Source organism: Callorhinchus milii, unplaced genomic scaffold (genome assembly GCF_018977255.1).
Source record: "Callorhinchus milii isolate IMCB2004 unplaced genomic scaffold, IMCB_Cmil_1.0 Scaffold2, whole genome shotgun sequence".
Classification (NCBI taxonomy): domain Eukaryota; kingdom Metazoa; phylum Chordata; class Chondrichthyes; order Chimaeriformes; family Callorhinchidae; genus Callorhinchus; species Callorhinchus milii.
The window spans coordinates 114,972,059-114,987,779 of NW_024704743.1; the positions used below are offsets into that span (position 1 = coordinate 114,972,059).

General features: G+C 42.3%; 1 protein-coding gene across 5 annotated transcripts in view; it reads right to left on the reverse strand.

Moving 5' to 3' along the window:
• The window catches only part of LOC103174456 (centrosome and spindle pole-associated protein 1), a 46,862-nt gene extending 32,728 nt beyond the window's left edge, over positions 1–14,134 (reverse strand). For 2 of the 5 annotated variants that reach the window (XM_042332099.1, XM_042332097.1), the window contains exons 1-8: positions 13,926–14,134; positions 8,209–8,321; positions 6,975–7,092; positions 5,353–5,456; positions 4,191–4,214; positions 3,741–3,821; positions 2,615–2,713; positions 2,033–2,238 (exon numbers count right to left, since the gene is read on the reverse strand). In XM_042332099.1, coding sequence (XP_042188033.1) covers positions 2,033–2,238; positions 2,615–2,713; positions 3,741–3,821; positions 4,191–4,214; positions 5,353–5,456; positions 6,975–7,092; positions 8,209–8,307 — 731 coding nt within the window. In that variant the 5' untranslated portion in view covers positions 8,308–8,321; positions 13,926–14,134. The remainder of the gene's footprint in view (positions 1–2,032; positions 2,239–2,614; positions 2,714–3,740; positions 3,822–4,190; positions 4,215–5,352; positions 5,457–6,974; positions 7,093–8,208; positions 8,322–13,925) is intronic. The other 3 variants (XM_042332101.1, XM_042332098.1, XM_042332100.1) reach the window with 3 other exon arrangements.
• Positions 14,135–15,721: the final 1,587 nt, after the last annotated feature.

The window sequence follows — 15,721 nt, forward strand, 5'->3', positions numbered from 1 at the left end:
GGAGCTGAAGGCACAGTCAAAGAGAAAGGTCTTGAGACCGGCCTTGAAGGAGGAGAGGGAGGAAGCAAGGCGAAGGCACTGGGGGATGGAGTTCCAGAGCCTAGGGGCTGAGAGGCTGAAGGCCCGACCACTGATGGTAGGGCGGTTGGGGCGGGGGATGTGGAGCAGACCGGAGCCAGAGGAACGGAGGGCAGGTAAGTAGGGGGATAGTAGGTCGGAGCGAGCAAGGCCGTGAATGGCCTTGTAGGTGAGGATGAGTATCTTGAATTCAATCCTCTGGGGGATGGGGAGCCAGTGGAGGAGAGCGAGGGTGGGAGTGATGTGGTCCCGAAGCCTGGTGCGGGACAGTACACGAGCTGCAGAGTTCTGAATGACCTGCAGCTTGTGGAGGGAGGTGCCGGGAAGGCCGACGAGGAGAGAGTTCCCATAGTCCAGCCTTGAGGTGATAAAGGCGTGGACCAGTGTTTCAGCAGCGTGAGGGGTGAGGTAGTGCCGTAGTCTGGCGATGTTCCGGAGGTGATGGAAGGCGGTGCCAGTTGTGGCGCGGATATGAGGAAGAAAGGACAGCTCAGGGTTGAACAGAACACCGAGGTTCCTGATGGCTTTGAGAGGTGGAGAGTGCAGCCTTGGATGCTGATGCTGTCAGCGCCTGAGGTGCGGAGGCGCTGACGTGAGCCAATCAGGAGGGCCTCAGTTTTTCGCACATTGAGCTGAAGAAAGTTGTCTCTCGTCCAGGACTCGATGTCGGACAGGCAGCTGTCAGGACATCGGTGGGCGTGGAGTTGAGGGTAGAGGAGGAAAGGTAGAGTTGGGTGTCATCCGCATACATGTGGAAGTTTATTTTAAGAACTACCAAAGACAGACTTAAGACTAAATTAACCAATTTGTCAAATTTTAAATCATCTAAAATGGTACATAATAGAGTTCTACAACCAAATGCAATTTCTCCCCAAACATTCTTAAAAATCAAGTTCAAAAATGACGTTAGTTTCAAGCACCTCATATTATGGCAAGTATAAATTATTTCTCTTGCTTGCCTCTGCACCAGTTTCATTTAATTGGTAAGATTGATGCTAGGAACGTAATTTGAGGGAAAACATCTGGAAGATTTTATTGAACTCTGTGATGCAAAGAGCCAAATTAAATTCAGTAAACACTCAATTACTTAAACGTGCTTCAACAATCGTTGGGCAAGTTTCCTTACTCCACACGCCTCTGTTTACCTAACAGTAAGTAGAAACCCGGTTGTTAGTCGATTGGCAGATTTCTCTTCCGGGGTAAAAAACCCTTAAATAATAATAATTTGGTCACTCAATCCACGATTGTTTGTGGGGCACTGCTGTCCGCGATTGGCTGCCGTGTTTCAAGCACAAAATATACAGTCAATTCACTTTACAGTATATTCTGTAAAGTGCTTTAAGACATCTCGAAGACGTGATAAGGATTCAAGGATTATTATTATTTCAATTGTGTATGTCCATTCAGCTCTATCGCAACATTTGACATATGCAAGCAGGTTCCATTGAGATTGACACAACTCATCTTTCATCAAACAAAAATGTGTATGCAAAGGATAAATGATTACACTTTGCAGCCCTGTGATACTGGAAAGGAGTATGTATGAAACTGATGGCAGCAGTTTTCTGTCACTCTGTCAAGATCTGGGCAAGCTGACAATCATATTATGTGTAATAGTACTCATGTAATCAAACCTAGTAAGCAGATAAACAAATACCTCAAATTCTAATGGCAAGTCAGATTGGATAAATGGATGAAAATGGAAATATACACAAATCACGAAAATCAATTGGGAAAATTCTTGTGCAGTTGACTAGTGATGTTTCTAAGAGAAAGCTAGCTCTCAAATGAATGCAAGGCATTTTACATTTTTTAAATGTATATTTTTCCACTGGCCTAAAATATATTTCTACAAACTATACAGACAAATTGAATTAATGAATAGTTTATTCTGATTAGCAATACATTTCTTTCTTTAGGCTGGTCTGTAATAATGCTTCATCCATCGAATTACCTTCTCTGCCCAAATTTCGGATGATCGAGTCCACGATATCTACCCTCTTCTTCTCGCTTTCTATTCAGGAGTTCCTCATAAGCCTCCATGGAGGTATACGCATCTTTTCTGGAAGGGACTGGTTCACGTGGTGGACGGGAAACTAGATAAGATTCATCCTGAACTCTGAAGTCATCTAATGGTTCTTCATTATTTTCTTTACCATACTGGTTACAAATTAAAGGGAAACTGCATTAGTAAACAAATAAATACTTTTAACTTGTCAAATTTACAGTAGTGAACTTTAAAATAATTATTACACTATGGAATTAATTTTTATGCGCTAGAATGTGATAAATAATTTTATGAAATATTACAAACATTACAAACATTCAAGTAATTGTAAAAAAAAATCAAACTGCCCATAATACAACTTTTTGCAAACTGCCAATATATATTTTTAATCCAGTATTGTATATTCTAATTTTTTTTGAAGAAAATCTACAAGTTATTTTTTGTATTAATAGATAAATTTATATTAAAGAGGTTATTTGCTGGCAGTTTTTCAAACTTATTTTCCAATGGAGCAAAAGAGAATCTCACCTTAGGTACTCCCCTTGCATTTCTTCTTACTTTTTCATATTCATCAAGCTCCTTGAGAAATTGATTATACTCTTTGTTCCTTTCAGTTCTTAGTCTGTCCTAGAATTGCAACCAAATCATACATGTTGCAAAATTAGACATTTCAAAGAGACAGAAACAATAATACACTACAAAAATGAGGACATCTCATTTTCATGGTAGACATTATAGGTTTCTATGTCAATCAAATTAATTTAGAATGCAACAAAGCGAATACAAAGTTCTTCCTTCACAGGAAATCCTTATTTTTAAAAAGTCCTTGCCATTTAAATTGTATTCTGTGCAAAAACACACAATACATTTTAATTAGAACATTAATGTGGCTTTGATTCTAAAATAGAAAGGTTAAACTGGAATTTTTNAATTTAAAAACGTAGGAAATAACAAAGGTAGAAAAGGAAATGGGTGTTAATTATTAAATATGAGTCATTGAAAACAAGAAGTCAATGCTAGGAAACAGTTATTTCAATGCTTTTTCCAGGCATTAGAGAAAAGTCCATCAGACCCAGTTGGAAAATAACTAATTAAGAATAAGATCAACTTTGACATCATTTTGTTTTACCTATGTCAAGGTTGGGTCAAATTTATGATAGAACAAATTTTAAGTAGCTTGTAAAACAATCTGATGGGTCTAATGACCTTTTCTTGCTCTATCTTGATGATTTTTTATAACTTTTATGATATGCGTAGGACTAGTATAATGCTCTATTCCATTTAGTGTACTTACTTTTGTCAAGTCCACCCCCTTGACAAAAGCAGGTAGTCCTAGCTAGACAAGGAATAGGAAAGTTTGCCAGACAGCGATATCAATGGCAAGCTACAAGTTTTAGCTGGTTAGACTCCAGTAGCACCCAAACCACATCCTAGTGTCACCAAGCCTTGGCTCTTGCCAACCTGCCGTAATACTTTCTGGAATTAAGTAAGCAGGATGTGTCCCTCCAGGGAGAGAGCCCATTCCATTCCAACATATATCTCTGGAATACATGTGGGCTGCATTGAACTCTCAGTTTGGTTTGAATACTCTTAAGCATAGTGATGGGTTTCCGCATGTGACAGACACCCGGCTGAACCCCCAAAATTGACTTACTTTTGCAGATTTTCTATCAGAGATGGGAAGCGAGAGGTTCTCAGTGCTTGGATCTAGTTCACCTGTAGCCCTCATATTTTTCTGCACGACAAGAGTCCGAAATTATATTTTCAGGTACAATTTTGTTTAATTTACTAGCTAAGAAAGAAGCATAGAAAGGCCACTAGCAAGGTCAAAACTAGAATTGAAAAGGTATAGATTTCATATTTAGCATGGGAAAGGGTTAAGACTTAATTTAGCATTTAATCATTGAAACTTAAATTTGTACAAATACTTTTATCTAAAGCAAATAAATCAGGATTTTGGAAAGCATCTTTGTTTTGTACTCAGTTCCCTAATGCGTTTTTAGCAAGTAAACATAGATATATGATGCATAGGAAATATGCATACTAAAAGGAGCGAAACTTTGGCAGGCTGCAAAGGACACTTAAACCTTTGCAAGTGTCCTACCTTTCTTTTAACTTTTGTAGCATCCTACAGTAGAAACAAAAATGCAGACACAAAATAACATTAAAGTGATGTAGGAACCAAGCTTTAGTATTAATAGTACAATGTGTACTCAATACTGTGATTAGACATCAGGATCGGACAATTGTAATGTATTACATATTTTGGGAATTATCTACTAATTTTTCAAAAACTAAAGGCAGAGATCAGAAAGCCTGACCAACACTGTCAATAGCTTTTTGAATTTTAATGTCAATCTAATATGAACATTTTTATTGTTTATAAAGGTAATTGTCTAGAAGAGAAGAAGACAACAATATCTGGTACAAACCCTTTCAAAAGTCCGTAATATTCGGCATCAGGGGATCAAAAGCACAGTTGAAAAGGAGGGTCTTTGGATGGGTCTTGAAAGGGAGGGGGCAAGCAGAGGCACTGCGGATGGAGTTCCAGAGGGTAGGGGTAGTGGCAGACTGCCAATGGTGGGGCGTGCGAGGCAGGGACAGGCTGCAGCCCGCTGAGCAGAGGGAACGGGCAGGATCGTAGGGCAGGACAGTCGGGATCTGCATCCGAACTGGTGGTTGGGATCAGTGAGGTTCTACAGTTGAAGATACAGTGCTATATACTTTTGAATTATTAATTAACTGCCATGATATAATATGAGGACCAATACCATTCAAAAGGGCTATAGAATGTAGGAGAGTATTCTTTCAAATATTAGATTAGATAAGTTTTCTTTTAGGAAATAACATAATGGGATATATAGGTAGTTCGGGACATATGACCCCCAGGAAGGTGAAAGGCGAACTAGATGGACCTTGGTCTTTTTTCGTCTAGCATTTCTTATGTTCTTATAAGGAGCTCAGTCATAAGGCCATTTTAACAGTTTAGTCAAACAACTCAATGCGTGGTTACTAGGAGAGCTTTTGTCAAATTACTCCAAGGCAGAAGTTTAATTAACTTTCAATTTTTTTGCCACAGGGAGAAAGAAATAATAAAGTACAGACCCAAAAGAAAAAAATAAGTTGCTCTGTAAGTTACACTTACAACCAAATCTCATTAGCTCAAGTTTGAAATTCTGCAATGAGTTAAGGAGAGTAAAGAACTGGTATTGAATGTTATTTATATTGAAGCGCTGTTATAATGTACTGCCTACTTTGAAACCTACCTCAGCCATATATCGCCTGTAGTCTTGTCGAAGCTCTTCTTTCAATTTCTCTTTTTTCTTATCATATTCTAACCCAAGTGGTAGACTTAACCCATAGTTCTCCTCTATGAAATTAAAGAGATAGTTTTGTAGCTTCACACTTTTCTGCACAGTGACTTGAAACAACAAGTATATAAACATCTGCTGGCATTTAAGTATCTAAGATTATTTCTCAGGACTTGATTTTGAAGTACAAAAAAGAAATGCACATTGATATTGAACATGAATATCCATTCTCAAATTAATTCATTTAAAGTGAACAAAAATCACTTTTAAATGTGGAGTAGTTTTTTTCATACTCAAAATGCGACAAATGAAAAATGCACACAACTTAGCTATCATCACAAAAATTGACCGCATATTATTGGGTTAATTGCCTGAGCATATTGAATTTACAGTAACAGGAATATGAAGCTAACAGATTCACAAAACTATGATGAATTCCACAGAAGTCAAAGAGAAAAATATCCCTAATCCAATTTTCCTTCATATGCTTTATATCTTCATTTAAAATCTTAAATAATATTATTAAAACAAACATGAAGAATTCACACAATAATATCTTTCTTACAACCCTCCTCAGCAAAAAGCATTTACATAAAAAGAAATTCAAGATGGGAGAGAAACAACTTCCAAAATATGTAGAAATGATGTTTTAATACTTGTGTATATTGGTGTTTTATCACTATGAGGCAGCATCAGCACAGTCTCCTCTCACTCCCACAAAGGATAAGTGGTTCCAACTAGGTCACCATCTCACCATTTCTCTACTCTATCCTGAATAGAATAGTAGATTTGTTTAAAAAATATATTTGGTACTTCATGTAAGTATACAATTAGTGTATAAAACTGTTTCCTAAAAAAATACCCGATAGTGCTTTCGCAGTTTTGATAAATCCGTGGTCAAATTCTTGGAAAATACTATTTTTACTATTTGGAGCACAAGTGATCATAGGAGCTGAGGTTTAAGTGGTGGAGTCTGTAGGTTAGTGGTTAGAGCAAGCGAGAGAACCTGGGTTCGATTCCCGGGCATGGTGAAACCTTAGGCAAGTTTTCTTACTCCACACACCTTTGTTTACCAAGCAATAAATTGTTAGTCGATTGTGGGATCGCTTATCCGGGAACAATAATCCCTTAAAAAAAATGTATAAAAATTATTTGTTTACTTAATCCATGGCTGTTTGTGGGATACTCATGTTTCGTCCTTAAAATGTAATCAATTCACTTTATGGTATATTCTGTGAAGCACTTTGAGACTTCTCGAACACATGATAAGCTGCTATATCAGATGCAAGGATTATAAATCTACAAACACACTTTCCACGAGAAGTCACTGAGTAATAATGTAAAACAAAAATCTTAATTTATATTTTTCCCGTCCGCGTCTAGTTTTAGTATGCCCAACAATGTCATTATTGAGATAATGAAAACTTTGCACAGACCAGCAATTGAACCCAACCCCCTGCTGAGCTGAAAGCCTGAATATACCAGGAAAATTGAGACACAGAAAAAGTGGAAAAGGTTAGAGAAGCACAAAAAGCTTCACAGAACAAACAGATCACAGATTACAAATTGATCTCTACCTGAACCTCCTCTTGTTTGTAGGTTTCCTTTCATTGGGTTACCCTTTAATAAAATATTTTCTTTGGCAATTGAGTCAGTTGCCCGATAAGTATCAGGGTGTATTTCGGAAGTTCTTGTCTGGAAAACCAAAAAGGCAAAATATAAACCAAAATCTCAACCTTATTTTAACTGTTTAAATTGGGTGCATTCACTACCACATAACACAAAAGGGAATCTCTTTACACTAAACACATACAGGTACCCCCAAAATCCTTTTTAAAAGCTTCAAACTACATTATTTGCTGTAAGGTTTCAAACCTTAAATCAGTAATACTGATTCAATCAGTTCACTGAAAACTAAAATATTAATAAATAAATTGGCATATTTATTATTGAAATTCTAATTTCTGAGTTAGTTTCTACACTATCAAACTAAGCTAATTTTAGTTAAGAAAAATAAAACCCACCATCTATCCCAAGTCTTTAGAAAGACTCTAAGACATTGACAGATAGAAGTTATTACACTGTAATTACAGAACTAGATTCCATAAATACAAAAAGCATGAACTTCAAATGAAAAATTAGTTTCTCTTACCAAATAAATAAAATAGCAAACAAAAATCAATCAACCCCTTTAAAGGCAATCAATCAATTCATTCCTTCAAAAGCAACAAATGTTTGGATAAGACAACTGAAGGTTCTAAACTTAAAACACGAGTAGTCATACATAATCAAATATAGTATTTTAAGAACATTATGCTTAGTGGTGTTGTGACCATGGTTATGTTTTCGATAGAAATCAACAGGTGAACAAATGTTAGATTAATATCTTGGAATCTCACTCAATTACATTAGGTGATCAGAAGTTCTATTGGTGATCAGTCACCAACCCCAGAAATATACAGAATTGCTACAAATTGCATGTACAGTATTCTGTTAGAAGAAACAGTTTTCAGCAGAAAGGACTCATTCTTCTTCCACTTGTACTTAATAATTCTACACCAATGTTCCAGTGCATAATTCATGCCATTTTGTTTCCACTTCAGCCGACCTAAGGTCCTTCCATCTCAAATTTGACTGCAGCTTTGAAATTCTCATCATCCATGCAGGAAATTAACAGAAAAAAGTTTAAGTTATCTTTCTTCAACCCTTCCACCAAACCCTCCAATTTTTAAAAATGTTTTACATGTTACATTTAACTATCAATTAAACATTCAAATTCAAACAGAGTACAAAAGACTTTGAACTACTTACTCTCATCTCCATATATGGTGGATCTCGCTCCAACTCAGCTTTATCTTGCTCTAGTCTGAACTTTTGTTCCTCAAGGAATCTTTCCAATTCATCTGCCATTTTCAGTAAAACACCTTTGAAAATATTTTTTTAAATTATGTTGGCTCTATGATTCTAGACACAATTTTGCAGGATATTAACAAAATTGCTGTTTGTGTGTAGGTGTATGCTTCAACTAAAAAGGATGCACAAATTTATTGATAAACCCGAAGTTTAATCAACTAGCCAAAAATAACTTCAGTGCAGCAATAAATTAATAAATTAGACTGTCTGTGAAATTTACAAAGATTTACAAAGAATGTACAGCATGGAAACGGGCGACTCAACCCATATCGGTGTTTATACTCCACCCATATCTTTCCATTCCCCCCCTTCCTCATGTGAAGGTCCAGCTTCCTCTTAAATGCATCTACACTATCTGAGTGAACCACTGCTTCAGCCAGCAAGTTACACAATCTCACTACGCTCTGCGTGAAGTAATTTCTCTTAACTTTTCTTGTTTTTTTGCCATGAATAGCTGATTCCTTTCAGTCAACTGGGATTCCCAAAGCAATGTGGTAAATAAGAAATGCACAATATACTCATAGTGATGACTTTCCCACTTTCAAAATGTTAAAGCTCACCTTGATTGAGCTTCATATCTATTTACAAAACTGCATTTACCATATTTCTCAAAAATCTGTACAAAATGCACCATATACAGTGAACTACTGATAACTCATTATTCCAAGGGAAAGGGCTCAGTGACGAATTATCTGGAGTGGCGAGTTAGGCATATGTATAAATGCAGCCGGGATACTGACAGCACAATGACTTAAGATCTCAACTTGGGAAGCTACATAATGCCCAGCATCCCCTGTAAAGAAAGACATCAGATTAAAGATTAAAAAAATCAATTAGTTCCACTCGCACTCCTATGCATTGACCAGCAGAAAAGCACATGGATGTGGACAAGCTGTACCTGTGTTGCTTGAGATATCTCTACCACTCGACAATGATCAGCGAGATTGCTTTGTAAATAATAGCTACTTGTTCAAAATACTAGAAGGCTATCGATGTTGACTAAGCAAACACTACTTGCATTTATATAGTAGCCTTCACATGGGGTAGCATCTCAGAGCAATTCAAGGGAGAAGGGCTCAGTGATAAATTATCTGGAGTGGTGAGTTAGGCATATGTCTAAGTAAATAAATAAATGCAGCCAGGATAATTGACAGCATGATAATAATAATACTACTTGCATTTAATATAGCGCTTTTCCCCTACCTCCCATTCCTCTCCAAGGTGGAGTCCTGTAGCTCAGTGGTTAGAGCACTCGCTTTGCAAGCGAGAGACCTGAGTTCAATTCCAGACAGGGCGAAACCTTGGGCAAGTTTCCTTACTCCACACGCCTAATAATAATCCCTCCAAAACAAAACAATAATAAATTGGTCATTTTCAATCCACCACTGTTTGTGGGACATTGCTGTGCGCAATTGGCTGCCGCGTCCACCCACAAATATACAGTCAATTCACTTTACAGTGTGTTCTGTGAAGCGCTTTGGGACATCCTCCCGATGTGAAAAGCGCTATATCAAATGCAAGGATTATTATTATTATTATTAAGGTCCTGGAACGAGTCGTCACATCCCATCTCCGCTCCTTTCTCACTCGTCATTCCCTCTTTGAACCCCTCCAATCCGGCTTCCGCACTGCCCACAGCACGGAAACAGCCCTGGTCAAAGTCACTAATGACGTTATGAACATTTGTGATCAGGGCTCCCTCTGCCTCCTTGTCCTCCTTGACATCTCTGCTGCCTTCGACACTGTCGACCACTCCATCCTCGTACCCCGCCTCTCCGCTTTACTCAATCTTCACGGATCTGCCCTTGCCTGGTTCGATTCCTATCTCTCTCACCGTCTCCACTTTGTTGCCTCTAACGGTTTCTCCTCCAGCCCCCGCACTGTCACACCTGGTGTCCCCCAGAGCTCTGTCCCTGGCCCTCTCCTCTTTAATATCTGCACGCTCCCCATTGGTGACATCATCCGCAGACATGGGGTCAACTTCCACATGTATGCGGATGACACCCAACTCTATCTTTCTGCCTCCACCCTCAACTCCAGGACCACTGTTGTCCTGACAGACTGCCTGTTGGACATCAAGTCCTGGATGAGAGCAAATTTCCTACAGTTGAATGTGAACAAGACTGAGGCCCTCCTGCTTGGCTCACGCCATCGCCTCAGCACCTCAGGCTCTGGCAGCATCAACCTCCATGGTTGCACACTACAACTCACCAGCCAGTCAGGAACCCAGGTGTCTTGTTCGACCCTCAACTGTCTTTTCTCCCCCACATTCAAGCCATGACCTGCTCTGCCTTCCCTCACCTCCGTAACATCACCCGACTCTGCCACTACCTCACCCCTCAGGCCGCTGAAACTCTTGTTCATGCCTTCATCACCTCCAGGCTCAACTATGCAAACACCCTGCTTGTCGGCCTTCCCAACTCCTCCCTCCACAGGCTGCAGATAATCCAGAACTCTGCAGCCCATGTCCTCTCCCGCACCAAACTCCGTGACCCCATCTCCCCTGACTCCACTGGCTCCCTATCCTTCAGAGGATCCAGTTCAAGATCCTGGTCCTCCCATACAAACCCCTCCATGGTCACGCCCCACCCTACCTCTGCAACCTCCTAACCCCCTACCAACCCACCCGTTGCCTCCACTCAGCCGGCTCTGGCCTGCTCCACGTCCCCCAATCCACCCGCCCCACCATTGGCAGGAGAGACTTCATGCCATCGGCCACCCCCTTCCCCTCCCCTTCCCTCCCTTACCCCCCCAACCCCAGCTCGGGTCTGAAATGCTGTACTCTGTCCAGCACCTTGGGATGTCTTCCCGACGTTAAAGGCGCGACACAAATGTAATCTTGTTGCTATTGTTTTCACGTCTTCTAGACTTCTCAAAGCGCTTCACAGAATATACTGTAAAGTTAATTGACTCTATATTGGTGGGCAAAACCCAGCAGCCAATTGCACACAGCAGTATCCCACAAACAGTTCTGGATTGAAGTGACTAATTTTATTATTTTTTTTCTTGAGGGATTATTATATAAACGATTATATTTTAAATTATTATATATTATATAAACGACTGTTTGTGGGACACTGCTATGTGCAATTGGCGGCCGCGTTTTGCCCACAAATATACAGTCAATTCACTTTACAGTATATTCTGTGAAGCGCTTTGAGATGTTTAGAAGACGTGAAAAGCACTATATCAAATGCAAGGATTATTATTATTATTATTATCAGACGTGTAGAGTAAGGAAAGTTGCCCATGGTTTTGCCCTGCCGGGAATCGAACCCAGGTATCTTGCTTGCGAGGCGAGTGCTCTGACCACTGAGCTACAGGACTCCTCCTCCTCCTTATGATGACTTAAGTGTAGTGACACTGGCTTCCCATCACACAGAGGATACAGTTCAAGATCCTGGCCCTCACCTTCAAAGCCCTCCACAGAGGATACAGTTCAAGATCCTGGCCCTCACCTTCAAAGCCCTCCACAGAGGATACAGTTCAAGATCCTAGCCCTCACCTTCAAAGCCCTCCACAGAGGATACAGTTCAAGATCCTGGCCCTCACCTTCAAAGCCCTCCACTGTTTGCTCCCTCCTACCTCTGTGACCTCCTTACCCCCTACCATGCTGCTCGTTCCCTCCGCTCAACAGGCTCCAGCCTTCTTCATGTCTCCCGCCTTGCTCACCCCACTATTGGAGGGCAGTCCTTCTACAATTCTGCCCTTGCAATCTCTGGAGCTCCATCCTGCAGAACCTCCATCTCGCTCCCTCCCTTGCCACCTTCAAGACCCATCTCAAGACCCACTTCTTCGACCGTGCTTTCGATCTCCCTGCTTCCCCCCCTGCCCTCCACCCTCCCTGATCCCGACCACCAGCTCAGATCCGTAACAGTCTGTCCAGCCCCTTGGGACATCCTCCTGACGTTAAAGGCGCTTATTTTGTTATTGTTGTATTTATATAGCACTCTTTACAGAGAGCATCTCAGAGTGCTTAAGAATAGCAGAGCTTGACGCGAAGCCGGGAGGAAAGCCAAGCCATGTATCAGCATGAGTTATCATTCCTGCTTCATGTCCCCATCCTACCATCGGCAGTCAGGCTTTCACTGTATCTGCCCCCACTCTCTGGAACTCCATCCCAGAGTCTCTTCAACTCACCCCTTCTCTCGCTTCCTTCAAAATCCGTCTTAAACATTTCTCTTCAACCACATGTTCATCCATCTTTGCCCCACCCAGCCCCCCTTGTGTGCAAACCTTGGACTGTTCAGCACCTTGGGACCTGATGTGAAAGGCGCTATATAAATGTAGCTTTATATTATATTACTCTCTGGAGAGAAGGAAGCCAAGAAAATTTGAAGGCGGTTAAAGAATATGCAATATAATTTAAACACATTCATCAGCAACATTTTAAAATAAACCCTGGAAGAGATATTCAAATTAAACAAAATTCTTAAGTTACCAAACCTCAATTTCTACAAGTAACAGTGCAGCCGACATCGATTGACAAGTGTCAATATAACTGTATGGATATCCACGATACCTGCTGAAATACACTAACAACGCTCAAGATAAAATGTACCGCAAGTACATAAAATGTACAACAAGTACATAAAAGCACACAATAAAATCTGAAGCACCACCGAACATTTTAATTCAGGTCACTGCTGTGTAGAAAATCCCAATTTATCCCCATTGGCTGCCATTTGACCGATGGCCAAGCCCTGTCGTCTTTCTTGGTCCATTTTTTGTTTTCTCTTTGTGTTCTTAACTCTCTCCATCGAGCCAAACGATATCAGTCGAGGGCACAGAGGCAGCTCTCTCTGTGTGACTTTCACACGAAAATAAAGTTCATCATTGGGGGGGGGGGGGGGGGAGTGGGAAACTTTGCACAAGTCGTGAAATGCATCGTCCCAACCGATACGACTTAGGAAAGGGTCTGCGCGGTCTGGCGAGGTTGCCGAGCCATCGGTAACACACAAACCCCGGCACCACTGAACCCTGCGACCGGGGTGGGTGGGTGCGGGGGGTGGGGGGGGGAGGGGGGGGGGGGGGGGAGGGGAGGGGGGGGAGACACCGGCAACTGAAACCGCTCAACGAGACGCACTTTAAACCGGGGGAAGGAGAGGCGACGATGACGATGATTTATCGAAGCGTTGTCGGGCAACCAGAGCACAACACGAGCCGCGACGCAGTGAAACCCGCCGTCGCACTGGGTCTGATGTCCATCTCGGGGGGGGAGATGGAGGGGGGAAGGGGGAGAACGGGGACACTTGTACATTCATTTCCAGGGTTGAACACACACACACATTCCCACCCCCAGTGTTAACTTGTCCTGTTAACTTCGGGCGAGGAATAAAGAAAGCCACGGCTGAGGTGTGTGTGGGTACACAAAAGGAGGATCGACGACGGCGGTGGCGGTGGGGAGACGGGACGGGGAGACGGGGAGACGGGGGGGGGGGGGGAGAGAATAAAAAAAAGTGGGTTAAAAGGAAGATGAAGAGAAATAAAACAAACGGGGGCGGGCGGGCGGGCGGGCGGAGAGGGGAGAGGAGGAGGAGTCGTTTCCTCTCCCGACTGTACAAAATGTGGAGCCGACAACTTTATTATGTATTACAAAATAAAGTAGAAGTTACCTGAGAACTGGAGGGACTTCGGCGCTGCGCTCACTCGCTCAGTGTGTGACGAACGGCTTCGCGTCCGCTCCCTGCGAGTTTAAACCAAGCAGCTCGAGCGGCCGAACGCACGACCGTTAACAACGACGTTGCCACAGCAGCGGCGACGGCGGCGATACCGAACCTCTCCGCTGCCTGCGTTCAACTGCTCCCGCCGTGCACCGCGCCCCCCCACTCACTCACTCACTCCAAACAAAGAGTCTGCTCTGCGCCGAGCGCGCTACTCGCTGGCGCCGTTATTGCTGCCACCCACAGGCTGGAGGACTGAAGTGCTGCGTGGAGCTCCTCCATGAATTAAAGATTGTGCTAATATTATTAATAATAATAATCCTCGCATTTGGCAGAGCGCCTTATCACGTCTTCCAGGCGTCTCAAAGCACTTCGTGTACTGGAATGGAATGTACTGCAATGTGAATTGACTGTATATTTTGAGGGCAGAACGCGGCAACCAATTGCGCACAGCAGTGACCCACAAACTATCATGGATTGAGTGACCACATTTTTTAAAAAAGGATTAGTAGCCCCAGAAAAGCGATCCACCAATCGACTAACAACCGAGTTCCTACTTGCTGCTCGGTAAACCAAGGAGTGTAGGAGTAAGGAAACTTGTCTAACGTTTCGCCCTGTAATGTTTGGTAAAGTGCCTTTCACGTTCTGAGAACGACTCAAAGCGCCTCACAGAATTCACTGTGAAGTGTAGCGACTGCGTGTTTTGTGGGCCAAGTAGAAGGAGGAGGAAGGACGAGCTGGGGGGATCCGGACTGGGGAGGGTGGAGAGCAGGGGGGAAGCAGGGTTGTCGAAAGCATGGTTGAAGAGGAGGGTCTTGAGATGGTGAAATGACAAACAATTTTGCTCAGAACTACAGTAGGTAGGCTCCATCCAACCTATTTAAAGATCTACACAATCAATCCACTTTACAGCATATTCTGTGAAGCGCTTTGAGAGGTCTCAACGACGTGATAAGGCGCTAAATCAAATGCAAGGATTATTATTATTATTACTGTATTATCTTCTCCCATCTCTGGTTATGTGGAGTCCTGTAGCTCAGTGGTTAGAGCACTCGCCTCGCAAGGGAGAGACTTGGGTTGAATTCCCAGCAGGTCAAAGCCTTGGGCAAGTTTCCTTACTCCACACGCCTGATAATATTCCCTCAAGAAAAAAGAACTATAATAAATTGGTCACTTCGATCCACGACTGTTTGTGGGACACCGCCGTGCGCAATCGGCTGCCGCGTTTCGCCCACAAAATACACAGTCGATTCACTTTACAGGATATTGCGTGAAGTGCCTTTGAGACGTCTCGAAGACGTGATAAGGCGCTGTGTCAAATGCGAGGATGATGATACATTTTTTAAAATATTATTATTATTATGATTGTTGTTATTCCACCGTTCTCCACCGGGAGTCGCTGCGACGCTGACAGCGGCCAACGCATGCGCACAAACCAACCTCGGACACCAGACGATCCCATTGGGTTCCCACCACCCAAAAAAAAAGGTGCGGGTGCGTTTTATTTGGGGGGGGGGGGGGTTCGGGAAAAAAAAAACGCGCGAACCGGAGAGAGAGGGAAAAAAACGGGACGCCGCCGAGCAGCGTTTTTTTTGGATTATGTTTTTTAAAAAAATAGGTAGAAACGTCAGGGTCGCGTTGTTTTGTTCCGCGTTATGGATTGCGATGGTTTGTGCTCCCCCCCCCCCCCCCTCGAGGTGAAGTGGTCGGTGCCGAGGGTGGGGGGGAGGGATTGTTCCGGCGGTGAT